At 39.8% G+C, this 20,159-nt stretch overlaps 1 protein-coding gene across 2 annotated transcripts in view; it reads left to right on the forward strand.

Moving 5' to 3' along the window:
- Window positions 1-20,159, forward strand: part of LOC131426388 (probable ATP-dependent RNA helicase CG8611) — an 84,126-nt gene that overhangs the window by 25,462 nt on the left and 38,505 nt on the right. The window contains exons 3-4 of one of the 2 annotated variants that reach the window (XM_058589084.1): window positions 2,818-3,052; window positions 3,117-3,921. The exons of the other annotated variant lie outside the window; for it this stretch is intronic. Of the exons in view, the coding sequence (XP_058445067.1) occupies window positions 2,818-3,052; window positions 3,117-3,318 (437 nt within the window). The 3' untranslated portion in view covers window positions 3,319-3,921. Of the gene's footprint in view, window positions 1-2,817; window positions 3,053-3,116; window positions 3,922-20,159 lie in introns of those variants that run through there. 2 annotated transcript variants of the gene reach the window in all.

Consider the following 20,159-nt stretch of genomic DNA (forward strand, 5'->3'; position numbering starts at 1 on the left):
ATCCGCCTTAAGCCGTGTAACTTCGGAAATCCACATTAAAAAATTGCATAACTTAAAAAATCCGCGTTAGAAAAAAAACACGGCGTAACTTCTGAAATCTGCATAAAAAACATGAGTTACTTCGGAAATCCACGTCCAAAAACACGTAACTTCGACAATCCTCATAAAATTCGGGTAAAAAACTACGTAATAGATTCGGAAATGCACGTAAGAAATGTATAGCTTTGGAAATCCGCGTTAAACAAATTCAAAACTTCGGAAATCCGCGTAAGAAATTCGGAACTTCGGAAATCCGCATAAAAAACAGCGTAACTTCGGAAATCCGTGATTAAAAACTTGCGTAACTTCGGTAAACCTCGTAACGAATTCCGTTCCAAAGATCCGCGTAAAAAATTGCGTACCTTCGAAAACCCACGTAACTTTGGAAACTTGCGAAGCTTCGGAAATCTGTTGAAAAAACCACGTTACTTGAGAAATCCACCTTCGGAAATCCGCATTAAAAAACTGTATAATTTCGCGAAATCGTGTAAAAAACAACGTATCTTCGGAAAAACGCATGAATAAGCAGCGAAATTTCGGAAATCCGCGTGAAAACTACGTGTTCTGCGTAACAAAAACTGGAAAACTTCGGAAATCCACGTAAAAAATCCGTAAGTTGTTGCGCCGAAGGGCGAACACTCCCTAGAAAGCTACATATAATTGTCCGTGAGAGAACACTGGATTTAATTGTAAAATGTCTGCTTTATCCAGAGGTTGAACGCAATCTTTACGGGGAAACTGTTTGCTACATGTTTTTTCATCATGAATTTATCTCTTCCAGTACAGTTTAGTGGTTTTTTCCTTGAAAAAATGAACAAAAGTATTGTTGTACAGAGATCAGAGATGAGGAGGTTGTGGTAGATCTTACCTTGTTCCCGCACAGAAGAAGTTGAAATGCCAATACAAGGCAAAAATCTAATCTAAGAAATTTAATAATCTGGAAACACAAAAATCTGTAAATTTCATGACTAATATTCATTTTTTAATTGCACTGCTACACTGTGCTACATCAAGGCTAGTAAAAAGGAAAGAAAGTGATGTCATAAACATAACCAGTATCCCTTGACTACCGATGTTTCTTCACTACCAACCAGAGCTGCCAACAATTCTGTGTTACTGTACATCTTCTGTGATGAAAGATGTATTTAGAGAGCAAAAACAATGTCGAACAATCTACTGGAAAATAATTCAATCAAACACAAGATGCGAAAATCGGTGCTTATCTGCATGAAAATAGAATTTCCGGTATTTTAAGAGAATATATCTATAATATTGTATCGAGCGTTGTTACCAAAGAGAGTTGAATTGGCCTTGTGCGCACGAAGGGCAATTTTAATTCGGATTCATTCAATTGGTAGGCATTTTGAGAGAACGTGAGCGCATTTAATACACACATGGGTTTATTCAGAACCTGTACATACCCCAAGTAACAAAATAATATATAGAGAGGTATTCGCTATTGGTATAGAACTGGTTAGGAAAGTACTCAAAATCCAACCACTATTTTGAAAGATTTCTGTTCGAAATTTTCAAAATATATCCCCATAAAAAATTTTATGATGTCAAAGATTTAGGCATCACTCTGAGCAGATACACAAATGAGCAGCAGAACGCAAAAATCGGATAAGTGCAACTTAGATTGGAGAACCTATCCAAGTATTATTGAATGCAAATATAGTTTGATTCGGGCCAAACTATTTCGCCACTCTCTAAAATCCACTGACAATGGATCGAGTAGTAAAGCACCTCTAAATTTTCCCGAATCTTCAGCCTTCCACTAGAATTTCCCACGGGCATTTGGACAGTATTCTAAGCTCCGCTCACTGCGCGTACGGTGAGCGTAAGACCCACTCTCAAACTTAACATTGTTTCATAAAACCACAAATCTTCTGAATTCCCTCTGCAGCCGCCACCGTCGTCGTCGTCGTCATCATCTTCGGTCAGAAGCCATTCACAGTCATTAACCATCCATTAGGATCGCTTGGTTCCCTCAGAAGCAAAACTCCCGTTCTCTCACCCGTTTGATATATGACCTCTTGAATCTCCGGAATGAAAATCCCACCAAGCGAGAAGTGTTGTTGTGCACGCAAGAAAAGAAACCATCCCCATCCCGCAAGAATTCAATTACCACTTGAAAAAGACCGTCCGCCGCCACGACCACCACCACCATCTCCGGCGACTTCAACCCGACTCGATGACGACGATTTATCGATTCCGGCCCATCACGTCAGAGGCAATATCTGAAGGACCGCGAACCGGAGTTCGATGGTGCCAAAGTGGAAAATATTTCCCTTCATTAAAAGTAACTTCCATTAATTATTGTTGCCGCCCGTTGGCAAGACCCTTCGCGCTCACACGTAACTTCGGAACACACAATCACTATTTCAAATCCCATTAAGCACCCGGCGGGACTGCCGCACTCGAGGAGTGTGTGCTAGATTGCTCACACAACAATTTCCCATTCAAATTTGCGTCAATTGAAAATGTTTGATTAATCTTTTTCCCCTCTTCTCTGCGCCGGTCGACCGTCCGTCCGTCCATCCGTCCCGAACGACGGAGGCAAATGACAAAATAATTGTTAGCGATCTTCGCTCAAAAGGTGCTGGCCGGGTCTTGAGAGCTTCGTGTAGCTTTTCTCGTACTTAATAAAATTCAATTGAAATGATGAATCAAGAGAAAAAAAAATTGCTTCGGGATTACGGGAGAGATTTTTTTTCTGATGGGAATTTAAAATTGTGTTTGTTTTTTTTATTGTTATTATTACTCGATTGGTTGCAGCGTTCGTTTCCTGGGTGCGGTATTATTCCAACTTCCCGAAGGAACTACGCCGGATCTTCGCTATCAAAGCCGTGAACATGGGTCACTACGCAAAATGTTTGGGCCTGCGCGATCCACCGAAGCAACTGGTCCGACAGCGTGCCAGCGCTCCCGACGGAGGGAACGACGGTAGTAAATTTCAACGACGGAACGGAAATGGAAACCGAGGTTCCGCAAAAGGTCGCCTTCAGAAAGGGTAAGTTTTGTTCATCACTTCCAAGTACTGAATTTTTTGTAACATGTTTTTACTTACTTACCAGAAACAACCTTCCGGATCGAGCGAAATTTAACCCGAAGAAACGATCCGTGCCGCATGATAGGTTCGGGAAAGATCGTCGTCCGTCCGAAGGTCCCGTCCATAAGGATCTGGCTGGTTATGCCAAGGCGTCACGAGTGCTCAACATGTCCGAATTCGACAGTGGTTTAGCGCCACCGGCCAGGAAGAAAGTCAAAAAGCATTAACCGACCGACTGACCGCAGAGTCCTACTACCGACTACGTCTTACCCGTTGTATCCACACACAGATTTGTTTCGATACATATATTTTTTTTGTTGTTGTTGTTCCGAAACGGGATAATGATTCGCATTACAGAAATAAATTAAAGCAAACAACCTGAGCGTACAGAAATTGTGATTGTTATTAACAGAGAGTGGCGCCGTTGCCGCAACCACCGTCGGGTGCAACCGAGAGAGAGAGAAAGGAGATATAATATTTGCGGGTCAGCTAAAGCAAACAAACTAATAAGCCGCCATCATCATCATCATCATCATCATCAGCTTCTTCTTCTTCGTCGTTTTTTTTCCTCATCCTCGACGTTGCCGAGATGAGTTGAGCGGTAAATCGCTTACGCAAAACCACAAACAATTGTGCGATGTTGCAGTAGCCGGTCAAATAATTTAGTCTTAAAGAAGCAGATTGCAGAGTCCTCTACCTTGATGCTGCTTTCCATCCATATTCGATTCGGTTAGAGGTTACTAAATAAGTTCATTTGGCTAAGAATATCAGTACAAATCTGGGACTGATAGATGAATAAGAATTATACCGGAATAAATAAATTAGTTTAGGAAAAACTTCAAGGCTTTTCTTTTTCGTAGAATTTAAATGTCAATTCTTCAATAATGTATTTGTGTTTGAATTTATGTTATATATCTACTTGTTCTACTTAAAGGGGATATTCCATGAAACGCTAGGTATTGATTGATTGTGTGAATTTTGCAACTTTCAATGCTTCACTTGCAGAATTTCAACGGCGTATCAATCTTACATAATTAAATAGGGTGATACAAAATAGAGTACAAAATTACGGGGTTGTGTACAAGACACGACCGATTCATTCTTCAAACTCCTTCATAAATTGATTCAAATTTGAGAAATACACAACGTCAGGAATTATTTGTAATTAATAAGAAGTGTATCGAAAATAAGCTATCCACAAATTTTTCCTTTAAATTATGATAAAAACGATATTTTATTCAAACTAAAAATTGATCCTACAGGGTGATTTTTTAAGAGCTTGAGAACTTTTTTAAACAATAAAACGCATAAAATTTGCAAAATCTCATCGGTTCTTTATTTTAAACGTTAGATTGGTACATGACATTTACTTTTTGAAGATAATTTCATTTAAATGTTGACCGCGGCTGCGTCTTAGGTGGTCCATTCGGAAAGTCCAATTTTGGGCAACTTTTTCGAGCATTTCGGCCGGAATAGCCCGAATTTCTTCGGAAATGTTGTCTTCCAAAGCTGGAATAGTTACTGGCTTATTTCTGTAGACTTTAGACTTGACGTAGCCCCACAAAAAATAGTCTAAAGGCGTCAAATCGCATGATCTTGGTGGCCAACTTACCGGTCCATTTCTTGAGATGAATTGTTCTCCGAAGTTTTCCCTCAAAATGGCCATAGAATCGCGAGCTGTGTGGCATGTAGCGCCATCTTGTTGAAACCACATGTCAACCAAGTTCAGTTCTTCCATTTTTGGCAACAAAAAGTTTGTTAGCATCGAACGATAGCGATCGCCATTCACTGTAACGTTGCGTCCAACAGCATCTTTGAAAAAATACGGTCCAATGATTCCACCAGCGTACAAACCACACCAAACAGTGCATGGGATGCATGGGCAGTTCTTGAACGGCTTCTGGTTGCTCTTCACTCCAAATGCGGCAATTTTGCTTATTTACGTAGCCATTCAACCAGAAATGAGCCTCATCGCTGAACAAAATTTGTCGATAAAAAAGCGGATTTTCTGCCAACTTTTCTAGGGCCCATTCACTGATTTGCAAGCGTTGCTCGTTAGTAAGTCTATTCATGATGAAATGTCAGAGCATACTGAGCAAATAATAATGCATGAAAATCATAACCTCAAAAAATCTGAGCAAATACTAATGCATGAAAATCCTAACCTCAAAAAAATCACCTTTTATATTGTACGAGTTTAAATTTGAGCATAATAAAAACCGGATGAAATTTAAGTTATTCCTTCGCGAATTTTCGAAATTGTGATCGAACACTCTTCATCATGTTCCGGACAAGTGTTGCATCGCATATTTTTCTCAACTAAATTTATACTTTTTTCTGCAAGCCAATTGAGAGTGTTTTTGGCATAGTGAGCCGACGCTAAAACCGGCCAAAACAGTGGAGGTGTGCTATGCTTCTTATATAAAGGCAGCAATCTCTTCTGGAGATACTCAGATCGATAGATTTCTGCATTTATAGTTCCGGTAGTGTAAAAAATGGTTGAATTTCTCCAATTGAATCGACCTGTCCACATAGCTCACATCCTCCCCAACAATGACAGTAAATTATTGTGGACCTGAAAGGGTTTTTGAGTCCTCCTTTACATAAGTCTCATCGTCCTTCAAAACGCATGCATCCGGACACTGCCAAAAAACGCGAATACAATTTCCTGGCCCTTGTTGCTGTTCGCTTCTTTTGTTCTACACTTTGTTTCGAGATTTTCTGCTTCTTGTAGGTCTTCAGGTGTTTTCGCCTCTTGATACGCTGGATCATTCTGAAACTCGTTCCTGTTTTTTTTGGACAAATCACGTATTGACATTGATTTGTTCCTTATGATTAGAGATACCATTTTCTGGTCCAGTTTCGGGTTGAAAGAACCGGGTTTGCTGCCTCTTGCTGGTAGCTCATCTAAAGAATAATGTTCCCCAAACTTATTAATGATGGTGTATAACACTGGCATGATGAATTCCAAGCCGCTTCGCCAAATTTCGAATAGTAATAGTAATAATCACTTAGCCATGTGTCCAGAACCTTAATTTTCACTTCCTTTTCAATACGCGATATTCTGAAACAAGTAAACAAACGAAAGTTGACAGCCAATTGCACAGCATGCTGTGATCTGAGCATAAAAAAACCATCACAAATACATGCGTACGACACAAATGTATGTGGATAGCTTATTTTCAACACACTCCTTATCACAAAATTTCTTGTCAGATCTTGAGGTTGTATATAGAAATAGTCATCATGTTCCCCCTTATTCTGTTCCATAATTCTGTTGTTCTGTTTTGTCCTAAAAACTCGCCCAATCCAACATTGATGTTTCCCTGTAACGTTTTAGTGTTTGTAGTCGATTTCGGCAATTTCAGCGATCTTTCCTTTTGGATTTTAAATGCGAAGTTTTTTTTTCGCATTACTTTGCTAATAAATTTTGACAGTGTATCTGAATTCTTACGAAATGTTCACCACAGAATAAGCAAGCCTGCTGAAGATGTCACAGTAATTAAAATGAAAATCGATAAACTATTGTCTGGAGCAGTTCATGTGAACAAGAAAAACTGATTCTTACTAAACTTTTTCAAAAAAGCTGTTAATCCGTTAAACGTGCATCGAAGGTTTAGGCTCTCCATAGAAATGGCAGAACGCGAGTAAATTCGAAGAACTGTATCTCCGAAATTATTCCCAGTACGACTTGTACTTGTAATTGCTAGCAATACTTCATTATTTTCCCCACTTGGAAAGCTGTTATAGGGGCTGCTGAATTGGTGATTTCCTACGTCCGACTGAAATCGATGCAATATTGTACATAGTCTAATTTAAACTGCTAATGCACTAATGATTCGTAGACGAAGTGCAGAAGACAATGAAATTTTTTCATGTGGATGGCCAACGTCAAGAGAAATGTACCAGGTACTCAAGTTTTTTTTTCATTAAAAACACTCCAGTAATCAAAAACGATAGCGGAATATTTGTTATTTAGTTATCCTTCACACTTTCATTGATATCCATTTCTCAAGCCGTTTCCGTACATTCTCGAAAGTTGGGAAGTGATGACATCATTGTCTTTTTCTCAAAACGATTCGGTCTTGCATTCGATGCTATTTTGCGCTTCGGATTATCAACGTATATCCCATTTTCGTTGCCAGTTACAATCCGATGCAAAAAAAGAATTTTTTGTAGAAAAGTAGTGTTTCGAATTTCCATCTGCAAAGCAAAGTAAAGTCCTGACATTACAACCCTTTTGTGCAACTTGGACTTTCTGTTTCAGACTTCGCAGCCGATTCTTGGCGTACAATGAGTATGGCAGAAAGTATGGACGTAACCAAAAACCGCTGCCATTTCGCAATGGTTCAGAATCTGTCAATTTTTATGGCTGCGTCCTGTTGTTTACACTCTTCTCTAACTACTTGTGCAGTTGTTTATTCGTTTCCATTAGTTTGTTTCGAAATGCGTGGACCTTCAACAGAACAACTTCGAAAAATTGTGTACAAATGGTGCACAGAACGCGGACTGTCACTGAGAAAGATAGCAAAAATGGAAGGAGTAAGTGAAAATGCCGTGCGAAATGCAATCGTCGAATGTTCTTCGTGCTAAAGATCTATGAATCTTCGAACCTATAAGAAGCAGAAACAAACAAAACGTAGTCCGAAACAAGAAGCATCGATCAGGCCGAGGGTTCGAAAGCTGTACAAAACGATTCTTGCTGGAAATTTGAACTGCATAATCATGGACGACGAAATCTACGTGAAACTCGATTACAAATCCTTGCCGGGACCACAATACTATACGGTGCGAGAAGGGTAAGTGTTAAACCAGTCCGAGACATCGATTGAAGTCGAAAAATTTGGTAAGAAAGCTATGGTCTGGCAAGCAATTTGTAGCTGCGGTAAGATTTCGAAACCTTTCATCACCACTGCGAAATATACATCAAGGAATGTTTACAAACACGAATTCTACTCATGATTCGAAGCCTGTACAAGGATCCTGTTGTCTTCTGGCTAGATCTTGCTTCTTGCCACTACTCGAAATTAACGTTAGAATGGTAAACTACCAAAAATGTCACTTTCGTTCCAAAAGACATGAATCCACCAAATTGCTCACAACTTCGACCAATTGAGGAATTTTGGGCATAAACGAAGGCACATCTTAGGAAACATGTCTCGGCAGCCGAAACCATTCAGCAGTTCGAAAAAGATTGGAAAAAAGTGTCAAAACTTGTTGCCAAGAAGTCTGTACGGAATTTAATGAGGAACGTTCGCAAGAAGGTGCGCCAGCTAGTCTACAATGGCTAAGTAGCAAATGTTGAGAATAATATTCTGTTGTTTTAATCTAATATTATACTTGTGAATTATTTACAGCGAAATCAAAGTGCGTCCATACTTTCTTGTACAGTCTTTAAACAATGGACGCGATAAAAGTTGCTTCCACTAGCTTCCTAGCTAGTTCGCGTGAAGCAACAATGAGCACAATCATGAGTGTGATGGCGAGTAAAGTACCGATGCTCGATAAAATAATCATTAACGAAAAACCAGAACTAACCTTAAGCAACCATACGAAGGCTTCCTGTTTAGAAAGGTGTAGTTCCAGAAGCAAATGATTCGGTACGGTTTAGACAAACCCGTAGATCCCCGTTCCCCGGTGGTACCGCGTTTATGCGTAAGAAATCTATTTTTCGGCAATAGGAAATTTCTCATCATTATCATCAATTCGAACAAATTTGCTACGAACTTTTCTTCTTGCTTTCTCCCGTTTTCGACTACGGCACCGGAACAACAAACTTCGATCTATTTTTTTCCCTTGTTTTTTTTTGTGTGTGTTTTCTTGTTCTCTCGGCCTGCCAAGTTCCCGCAGCACTGTAAAAGTTCTCTTCTCGGCTTCGATAGGCAACCTGCCAATTGACTCGTTGTTTGCACTCGTCTATTTTTATCCGCCTTCGAAGTCAAACTCGGAAGAAGGAAATGCACCAATAATGGCCAAATTAAAGGAAAATCACCCTCCAGCCGGAGAACTCCGTACTCATTTCTCTTTCACTAGAAGCTGGAAGGTTGTGTTGCTGGCTGACGCCAGTAATTGGTTGTGGGTACGTTATCGGATTGCTTTACTATCTGGATCGTGAAGCTGGGAAGCTCCGAGTTTTTCAGACCAGGGTTGTACGGACGCGTAAGGTTGAATCGTTCCGCTCGCCATTGGCAGACATCACCCGGACTACAACCCGGCGAAAGTGAGCCCCACCTCTCGGCAGGTTTGGGATTGATTGCCAATTGCCATTATATCGGAAAAAGCAGTTTTTCCTCAATTTTCAGAACCTGCCTCACTCAGCGAGATGCCGACTGTCGGTCGTCAGATGATCGGTCGGTCGGTCGGCATCATCAACGGAACTGGATGGCGCCACACTTGATTTCAATCCGACGCGTCCAGAATCCAATCTATTGACTTGTTTCGGCGGTTTCCACCTTTTTCTCGGTGTTTCCCGAGTTTCCTTTTTTTTCTACACATCATCCATCAGTCTATCGAGGCAGAATCGAGGTGGTGGTGGTTGTGGTGGTGGCGGTGCCGATGGTCCCGGGGTGCTAGTTGTTAATTTCACTTGAAAGCGGTTAATGAGTGGTCAATTTGCTTCCGCCTTCCGCGATGCGGTACTCGGACCGAGCGGTGAGGTCGGGGTTTGCGTACGGAAGAAGGGGGAAAAGAATTTGAAAAATTTTGTTTCATTTTGTTCGTACCTACGTCTGCTGGAGCAGTGCACCTGTAAGGGAGAGTACGTGCAGAAATGACCATGATGGTGTCGGTGTTGCACGGAAAGTCCGGTCGGTAACCAGAACAGATGTTTTTTTTTCTGCAACCGAGGCCCAACTTGACATCTTCTATTGTTTCCGAGATGCAAGCTCTGCAGCATCCGTCGATTTTCAAATTCTGGTAATACAGATTTCCTATGAAATTATCTGGCATCCTTGGTCTTTACTTCTTATGTGTCATATTAACATATCAGGTAAAACCCTCAAAATATGTTCGTCCGCCTGATACCTACTACCTGAAAGAAAGTCGCTATCGGTGTCCGGAGGAAAAAAAATCCATCAACCAAATGCCGGCAGATATCAGAGCCATCGCCCGATCCTTTGGCGAGGCGGCCTAATACTGGTAGCTAAATGGCCACGGACAGCTTTTGCAACGCCTACTATCAATTAACATCGCGGCTTGGGTTAACCTTTAAAAAAAAAGCCGCCGCAAGACCAGTAGCCGTTCCACAGGAAGATTTTCACCGCGACTAAGTGTTGGAATTGAAACCCTTCTGTTCGTCCGACGGACGGTCCGCCCTCCGCTGCCAGATTCATCACCAGGTCTCATCGGATGCTGATCTGCAGCGGTCTCTTCAAACAGTGACCCCTGCTGCCACAGTGAGCTACCACCGCCAAATGCGTGTAGCGGGCAGACTTGGCAGAGGCTCGCGATCGCGCATGAATAAATTATCGACTTTTAACGCTCGTGATCGTTTTATAATAATGGACGCCCATCGGATCGCCGCAACATTTTCACAAAAATGCGCGCCACGAGTGCCTTATCACGATCGCGAGCCTGTGTGAATAAGATTGAAGGTTTCCCGCGGCCAACGACGCCGAAACCTTTTAAATACGTGCCGCTGCATGGTGCTACCGGGTGCGGAGGTAACGGTGGCAAGACGCGAAACAAAACGATCTTCAAATAGAACGATGGCGCTGTAAGGCTACTGGTGTTTACTGCGGAAACACTGTGGTCGATCTGTTAACGTCGTGTTTTTGACGAACGGGACAATGGTATCTCGGAGTAAAAGTTTATCCGCCGTCACCAAGTTGACACCGGAGTAGGCGCAGAGTTTTGGCATGACGATGACATTCGGAAAGTTTCATATTTGCTGATGAAATAAAGAAAACCATAATTTTATTCCATAGACTGTTTAGAAATCATTTCAGTTATCGGCTCATATAACAAGATGGAACAACTATTAATAAATTGTGAAATAGATTGAGTGAATTCTGAAAATAACCCCGGACTTCAGATGATAGTAGTGAGAGTAAATTTACACTTCTAACAAAATTAAGAAGCTGAACCAAATCGAACCACACTAATGGCGTTTTCGTTTTTAATTTGCACTACACCGGTGCAGTGCTACACTGAGGCATGAATAAACGAACAAAAATGACGAAAACATAAACAGTAACCATTGACTACAATAAACGATTCCATTGCACAGAGCTACACCAAACTTTTGATGAGTGCTACACCAGTGGTATCGGTGCTGAAAAAGTGTAGCACTGGTGTAGTGCAATTGGTAAAAACGAACGGTTTAGGTGCAACTTTCGCTACACCGGTGTAGTGCAATTTAAAAACGAAAACGACATAAGATCGATTGTTTGTGATTTTTTGTTGGTTTCTGATTGCACTCCGACTAGAAGGCAGCCACCGACCAAAAATCAACTCCATTTGACGAGGAATCAAGATGCATTCCGAATCAATCGGAGATTCGATTTGATTAAAGGCACTCGAAATAGATGATTCGTCGTTAGGTGATTTCGAGCTAGCCAGATTTTTATACCTCACATAAATCTCACATTCGTCCTGAGCTGGCCAACTGATTTCGAACAGTAGACATATAATTATCACAAAAAGGAACAGGGATAAGTAACACATGGATCAATAAGTCCCGAGACTAACAATGGAAACAACTTTTTTTTTATTCATCAACATTAGGGTGATACAATGGTTCCAACGTTTTTTCAATTTTTCAATACCATGTTTATAAAAAAATTTATCTTTCGCTTCAAAATTAGCTTCAGTTTTAGCGATGACCTCCTCATTTGAGCCAAATCTTTTTCCCTGGAGCATTTTTTTAAGATCAGCAAAGAGCCAGTAGTCACTGGGGGCTAAATCTGGCGAGTATGGGGGGTGGGGAAGCAGATCAAAGCCCAATTCGTTCAATTTCGCCATTGTTTTCATCGACTTGTGGCAGGCTGTTTTTGTTCCATCGAAAGCAATCGCGGCACCCACTTGTAAAAAACTTTTTTCATGCTCAATTTTTCATGAAGGATAGTAAATACACTTCCATATGATATCTATGTCATCTCAGCAATCTCACGGAGCTTCACTTTACGATCTTTCATTATAATTTTTGTCACTTCACTCACATTTTCCGGTGTAACGGCTTCCACAGGTCTACCCGAGCGTTCCGCGTCATTTGTGTCGGTACGACCACGTTTAAACTCGGCGAACCACCGACAAATCGTTGCTTTTGATGGACAAGAGTCCGGATAACATTTTTCAATTCATTGTTTCGCTTGCACGTTGTTTTTACCCATTAAAAAACAATGTTTTATCAAAACACGAAACTCGGTTTATTCCATTTTTTAAATAAACTACAAAACGACTTCACTCCAACCTCGATAACTCAGCTGTTTCTGGTCGGATCGACTTAAAATTTTGACCCGTTTCAAGCAAAGGTTAGTACTCTAGAGAGACGTGGTTGCTGGTTTACTACGAGCGCCATCTCTGCTTTAGTCTCGGGACTTATTGATCCATGTGTTATATATCTTATGAAAAGTAACGCTTCTCTAACATAGACACAGGTTTCATTTGCCGGAAATTGATCGCAAATTATCTTTTTATTCTAGATTTCTTTTATTTTTTCATCTCCCACCACACTCTCCTACACTAGAAATTCTTTCTTTCCAAGTGACAAATTCTCTGGTAGAATTGCAACAGACGATATTTCTGTCATGTGTTCGCAAATTTGTCTTTTAGTTTGAATTCCTGGAGGAAACCTATCATTTCGATTATTGCCTACAAATGTTACTAATATTCATTTCAGTGACATAAAGACTGTCCCAGAAAGTATGGACGCACTTTGATTTCGCTGTAAATAATTCGCAAGTGTTAGATATTCAAATTTTATTCGATATACTGATAACATTAGACTACAACAACCGAATATTATTCTCAACATTTGCTACTTAGCCATTGTAGACTAGCTAACGCACCTTCTTGCGAACGTTCCTCATTAAATTCTGTACAGACTTTTTGGCGACAAGTTTTGACACTTTTTTCCAATCTGTTTCCTCAATTGGTTGAAGTTGTGGGTAATTTGGTGGATTCATGTCTTTTGGGACGAAAGTGACATTTTTGGTAGTATACCATTCTACGGTTGATTTCGAGTAGTGGCAAGAAGCAAGATCTAACCAGAAAATTACAGGATCTTTGTGGCTTCGAATCATGGGAAGAAGTCGTTTTTGTAAACATTCCTTGATGTGTATTTCACTGTTCATTGAAGCAGTGGTGATGAAGGGTTTCGAAATCTTACCGCAGCTACAAATTGCTTGCCAGACCATAGCTTTCTTACCAAGTTTTTCGACTTCAATCGATGTCTCGGACTGGTTTAACACTTGCCCTTCTCGCACCGTATAATATTGTGGTCCCGGCAAGGATTTGTAATCGAGTTTTTAACGTAGGTTTCGTCGTCCATGATTATGCAGTTCAAATTTCCAGCAAGAATCGTTTTGTACAGCTTTCGAACCCTGGACCTGATCGATGCTTCTTGTTTTTGCTTCTTATAGGTTCGAAGATTCAAACGTTCTTTAGCACGAAGAACATTTGACTTCGAAGTGCCCACTTTTTTGGCCACATCCCGAACTGAAACCTTCTTCCTTTGCTCGAACGCCTTCAGTATACGTTTATCCAACTGAGGGTTAGCAGGACCTTTTCTCGACCCGTTTTCGGTTAATCCTCAAAGGTGTTCTCCTCACCTGAACTTCCTGATTGCATTTTTCACGGCTTTTTCACTTACTCCTTCCATTTTTGCTATCTTTCTCAGTGACAGTTCGCGTTCTGTGCACCATTTGTACACAATTTTTCGACGTTGGTCTGCTGAAAGTCCACGCGTTTCGAAACAAACTAATGAAAACGAATAAACAACTGCACAAGTGGTTAGAGAAGAGTGTAAACAACAGGACGCAGCCACAGAAACTGACATATTCTGAACCATTGCGAAATGGCAGCGGTTTTTGGTTGCGTCCATACTGTCTGGAACAGTCTTTAGTTTACTTTTCCAACACTTTAATGATTTTTCCATACATGTTCGTGTTATATGTAGGTTATCCATCTACGAAATCCTGAGCTATAAACATTCAAAATTATGACTGAAAAATCTAACGGGTTCAGTTTCAAATTTTTATTTGACATCTGGTTCCATGTAGTGAAGATAAAGGGTACCTACAATATCAGAAAAAAAACTTTAAAAAATATATTACAATCCGATGGAAAAACAATTTTTCAAACTCTTTCGAAACTGAAACCCATCCATCCATCGGTTTATCGACTGTACAAAGTGCTCAAATTTCACTCTCTCATCATCTCGATTAAATCTCTACACCCATCTACACAGCTTGTAACAGCGAAACCTTCCCCGATCCGGGCTAATCAGCACCATTTGATCATCGCAACATAAGGACAAATCACTTTAAACTTCCCTTTGATGTCATTCAGCAGATAAGTGAATTATCTTTCCACACATGAAACACTTTGCAAGTGGAAAAATCCACCCCCGAATCCGTCCAACCACTCTATCCATATGCTACACGCTTGTTGGCTTTTCACGTGTACGTGCGGTTTGCTGTTTCCGCCTTCCACACTGTTCTGCGCTTCGGAGCTCGCAGTCGAGTCCCAACAACCGACAACAATAGACCCGGGCCGGTTTCAACCCCACGCGTGTCAGACATGCCGGCAATCAATCAGGAAAGCCAAATTGAAGCACATCCGTAAAACTGACAAATCCATTATGTTGTCCTTCCACTCCAAACGGGCCCACCCGCCTCGGGCACTGCTCCTAGCCGCCCCCTTTCTGGTTCCTTCGTAGTAAAGAAATCTTCGACTATTGAGGAAAATGTCACGCAGATAATCTACCTAATACGTCCTATATTAAGTGCTAATAAATAACAATAACATTCTCATTTAATTTCCATCACCCTCCGCCTGAATGCTGATGTGATCAGGGGATGCTGCACCATCCACACCCGGGCTGTGCCAGACCTCGCTTCAGTGGGTTGAGTAGGATAATGGCATTATGCTAACATTATTCTTATGCCTGCTATAGAACCGTGTTGATTCGGCGGTTGGTTGGCTTGATGCTACTTTGCCGAACGAACGAGAGAAAGAGATTAGCCTAGGCTTGGCTTCGCCGTAACAGCGACGATTATGAGGACGGTTCGCAGGAGTTTGAACAAAAAACCACCCCTTAAATTATGTGCTTGACTAATAAACTTACGAGGCGACATTATTTCCGCGTATTTATGCGTACCGACGATGGTCGGGCGGGGTGGAATCGAAGTGGCAGCTTCATTCAGGACACCACCCCCTCTTGTATTGTTATTATTATTTCATCAGTGTCATTAGCGTCATCATTGTCGTAGGGCTACTGGCTGGCTGCCGTTCGTAGTGGGGTTGCTAGTTTTGGCAGCACTGGTTTTCGATGAGTGTTACGGTTTGTTAATGTCCAACTGGAATATTTGAAATTGCAATTGACACATTTGGTATGGTTGGCAACGCTGCATTTTCAGTTTTTTTCCTCTCAAACTTCCATTCTGATTTTAACGAGACGAAGTAGACTGTGAAGTGAGTAGAAGTTGGATTGATGCTTGCAAGTTGACAGATTAAATAGTACCGGTAATTTGAACCCTCAAACACTCTTTTAATACATTCATAATATGACAATTATAGTACCTATTGTAATTTTAGAAGGCCAATTCGTCGATCTAAAGTATTGATAACGTGTTTTTAGCTTACGAAGGTTCTCTATCGAAAACTAATTCAAACCACACACCTGTGTTTGCTCATTCACTTCATAACGAGTTAGAACAATTGAAAACAAGAAATACGTTTCCTAACATATCGCACTGAAAATGCAGAGTTGAAAAAAAGGTTACACTATCCGGCATTTGAAGTGCTTCATTGAGACGAACAAGCAAATTGATAAAAAAAAACCCTTCTTAATCCACCTAGTGGTGTGATAATGCCTTTCTCTTCTTTCATAACCGTCTCATGAAAATATATTTCATACTTTTATTAAAAAATTTCGGATACTAATTTTGACACCAATTGATTCGGATTGATTCGAGTAGTTCACAAAAGCATGCTTCAGTTTTTATGTCACACAGTCAGCATCATTTTTCCAAACTAGTGCTTGACACTTGCGTTCCTTATTTGTATGAGAACAGTGATGCTAATCTATAAAAAGCCTTCTTAGTCTACTCATTGGAATTTTCATATATCTTGAAAAATCACCATAGGGGGGAGTACATGAAATTTTCGAAATCGAAAAAAAAATTTCGATGCCAAAAGGCTTAGAATTGCATGAAACGTCTAGATTTAGTGTCATCTCGAAAAAAAATTTTTTTGAAAAAATCGACTTTTTGGGATTTAGAAAAAATATCAAAATTTTTATAAGTCCCAGAAAGTTGATTTTTAAAAAAAAAATTTGTTTTGAGATGACACTAAATTTCGATGTTTCATGCAGTTTTAATAGTTTCGGCATCAAAAAAAACTTTCGATTTTGGAAATTTCATGTACTCCCCCTTATGGCGCTTTTTCAAGATTGAACATTTTCTAAATTTAACCGCCTAGCTGCACCTCTTACGCATGTCCGATTTAGCTCAAATTTTTTCATGAAGGCTTTTTTCGAGGTGCTTAAACTTTTGAGCACTAGAGCTTAACGAAAATAGAGGTGATCCTAAAATTGTGGCACCCTTATATATATATATATATATATATATATATATATATATATATATATATATATATATATATATATATATATATATATATATATATAAGAGCGGTAAAAATCAACGTGTTTTGTCGGTTACGTCACACATGCCATCGTATATCTGGAACCAAAAGTCACAGCCATTTGATCTTCGAACTTGATCAATGGCCCGACAGTTGCTTTCAGACGAGCCCAAGTTTGTTAAAATCGGTTCAGCCATCTCTGAGAAAATTGAGCGCGTTCAAATATCTTCGAAAACTGCACACACATACACACACACACACACACACACACACACACAGACATTTTCCGATCTCGTCGAACTGTGGCGAATGATATATAACACTATGGGTCTGCGAGGCTCCGTTCGAAAGTCGGGTTTTCCAGCAATTCTAATACCTTTCTATAGAGAAAGGCAAAACACCAGTGATCTACAAACAAATAACGTTACATTCATAACATCTATAACTTACAAGAAAATAAGGCATGCAAGGCTTCGTAACACCTACAACTTACCTCAAAAGTGACACTTCGTAACACCTAACTAGATCTACATGCCGGTTCTAACCCCGTCGTTCGTCCACGCTCACTCACTGCTCCCTCAACTAACCTTCTTCTTCCATCTTTATAACCACTTTTCTCTTCTATCTCGCCTTTCAAGGAAACTGCTCTGTAATGCTGTAATATAGTGTCATCAACTAGTTATAGAGTTAGTGGTTTAGCTTTAACAGTTAGTTTTAATTGTTAGTGTTAAACGTAAATGTATCTGTTGGATCATTGTAATCTCTTGATACAAAAGATGACATGGTTTTATGCCTGCTGGATTGCTATATTTCATCTCTATCGGGTTTTTCTCTGCTCCCCAAAATAAATAAACACCTGTAACCTACAAAAAAAGTAACGCACGTAACGCTTCGTAACACCTAAAATCTACAAAAAAGTAACGCATGTATCGCTTCGTAACACCTATAATCTACAAAAATGTAACGCTTCGTAACACCTATAATCTACAAAAAAGTAACGCATGTAACGCTTTGTCACGCCTACAACCTACAAAAATGTAACGCATGTAACGCTTCGTAACACCTATAATCTACAAAAATGTAACGCATGTAACGTTTCGTAACACCTAACAGATCGGCTGAAAAGTTCGTATAGTTTCTATGAGAGGGCGCCACTAGAATTAAATCCATACCATTTTCAGTTAGTACCAACCTTCAAAAGATACGTGTATAAATTTGACAGCTGTCTGATTATTAGTTTGTGAGATATTGCATTTTGAGTGAAGCTACTTTTGTTATTGTGAAAAAAATGGAAAAAAGGAATTTCGTGTGTTGATGAAACACTACTTTTTGATGAAAAAAAGTGCCGGCGATACCAAAAAATGGCTTTTTTTTTTTTTTATTCAATAATATAATATAATATTAAGGCACACTGCTTAAGCTCTAAGATGCCAAGGGTATTTACTAATCTTAATTATCGTCTAACTTAAAACTAGAGTAGTATCATTATGTAATATAGTATCTGGCGATCGGTAGTGGCCGGTGAATTGAATTTAGGATGAGATGATTCCAGATGGCGATGGTAATTTTCTATATTGGCCGCATTCTTCGTTCCGTGAGGGTCCGCGGGCCAAAAAATGGCTTGATGAGTGTTATCCAGACTCTGCACCGGGCGAAGCAACAATCCGTAAGTGGTTTGCAAAATTTCGTACTGTTCATATGAGCACCGAAGACGATGAACGCAGTGGACGTCCAAAAGAAACTGTTACCGATGAAAACGTGAAAAAAATCCACAAAATGATTTTCAATGACCGATATCAAAGGAACGTGTTGGACATATTATTCACGAATATTTGGATATGAGAAAGCTTTGTGCAAAATGGGTGCCGCGTGAGCTCACAATCGATCAAAAACAACAACGAATTGATGATTCTGAGCAGTGTTTGGAGCTGTTATATCGAAATAAAACCGATTTTTTTCGTCGATATATAACAATGGACGAAACATGGCTCTATCACTTCACTCCGGAGTCCAATCGACAGTCAGCTGAGTGGACTGCACGCGATGAACCGAACCCAAAGCGTGGAAAGACTCAACAATCGGCCGGTAAGGTATTGTATTTTGGGATTCGCATGGTATAATTTTCATCGACTACCTTGAAAAGGGAAAAACCATCAACAGTGACTATTATATAGCGTTATTAGAGCGTTTGAAGGACGAAATTTAAAAAAAACGGTCTCATTTGAAGAAGAAAAAAATTTTGTTTCATCAAGACAATGCACCGTGTCACAAGTCGATGAAAACCATGCTGAAATTGAACGAATTGGGCTTCGAATTGCTACCTCATCCACCGTATTCTCCAGATTTGGCCCCCAGTGACTTTTTCCTGTTCTCAGACCTCAAGAGAATGCTCGCTGGTAAAAAATTTAGAAACAATGAAGAGGTAATTGCTGAAACTGAGGCCTATTTTGAGGCAAAGGACAAATCGTACTACAAAAATGGTATCGAAAAGTTGGAAGATCGCTATAATCGCTGTATCGCCTCTGATGGCAATTATGTTGAATAATAAAAACGAATTTTGGCAAAAAAATGTGTGTTTCTCTTAAACGATACGAACTTTTCAGCCGAACTGTTATAATCTACAAAAAAGTAACGCATGTTACGCTTCGTAACACCTATAATCTACAAAAAAAGTAACGCATGTAACGCTTCGTAACACCTGTAACCTACAAAAAAGTAACGCTTCGTCACACCTACAACCTACAAAAAAGTAACGCATTTGTAACTCAATTGTGTCCAGTGTTGTTTTTTTGTTGTCGGAAATAATTCCGTGGAACAAAAACGGGTCAATTGGGTTTTTTCATGGGAAAATTGTGTTTTCTTTTCTTTTTTGGGTATTTTTCTATGTAAAACAACAATAAATCATAGTTCTGGAATCATATATTTATTAAATAAGGTTTTATTAATTTTCCGAAAAATCTGAGATATCTGTTGAGTCATCATCGCTTAAATTATTCGCAATATCGGGTTGAACCCACATTTTTTTGCACAATTTGTAAGGATTGTATCGGAAATAAGCTATCCACAAAATTTTCCTTTGAATTATGATAAAAAACGATATTTTATTCAAACTAAAAATTGATCCTTTATTGTACGAAGTTAAACTTGAGCATAATGATGAAATTTAAGTTATTCCTTCACGAATTTTCGAACTTTTGATCGAACGCTCTTCATCAAGTTCCGGACAAGTGTTGCATCGCATTTTTTTGACGCTTTAGCCCAA

The sequence above is a fragment of the Malaya genurostris genome, chromosome 1 (assembly GCF_030247185.1).
Source record: "Malaya genurostris strain Urasoe2022 chromosome 1, Malgen_1.1, whole genome shotgun sequence".
In the NCBI taxonomy this organism is placed as follows: Eukaryota; Metazoa; Arthropoda; class Insecta; order Diptera; family Culicidae; genus Malaya; species Malaya genurostris.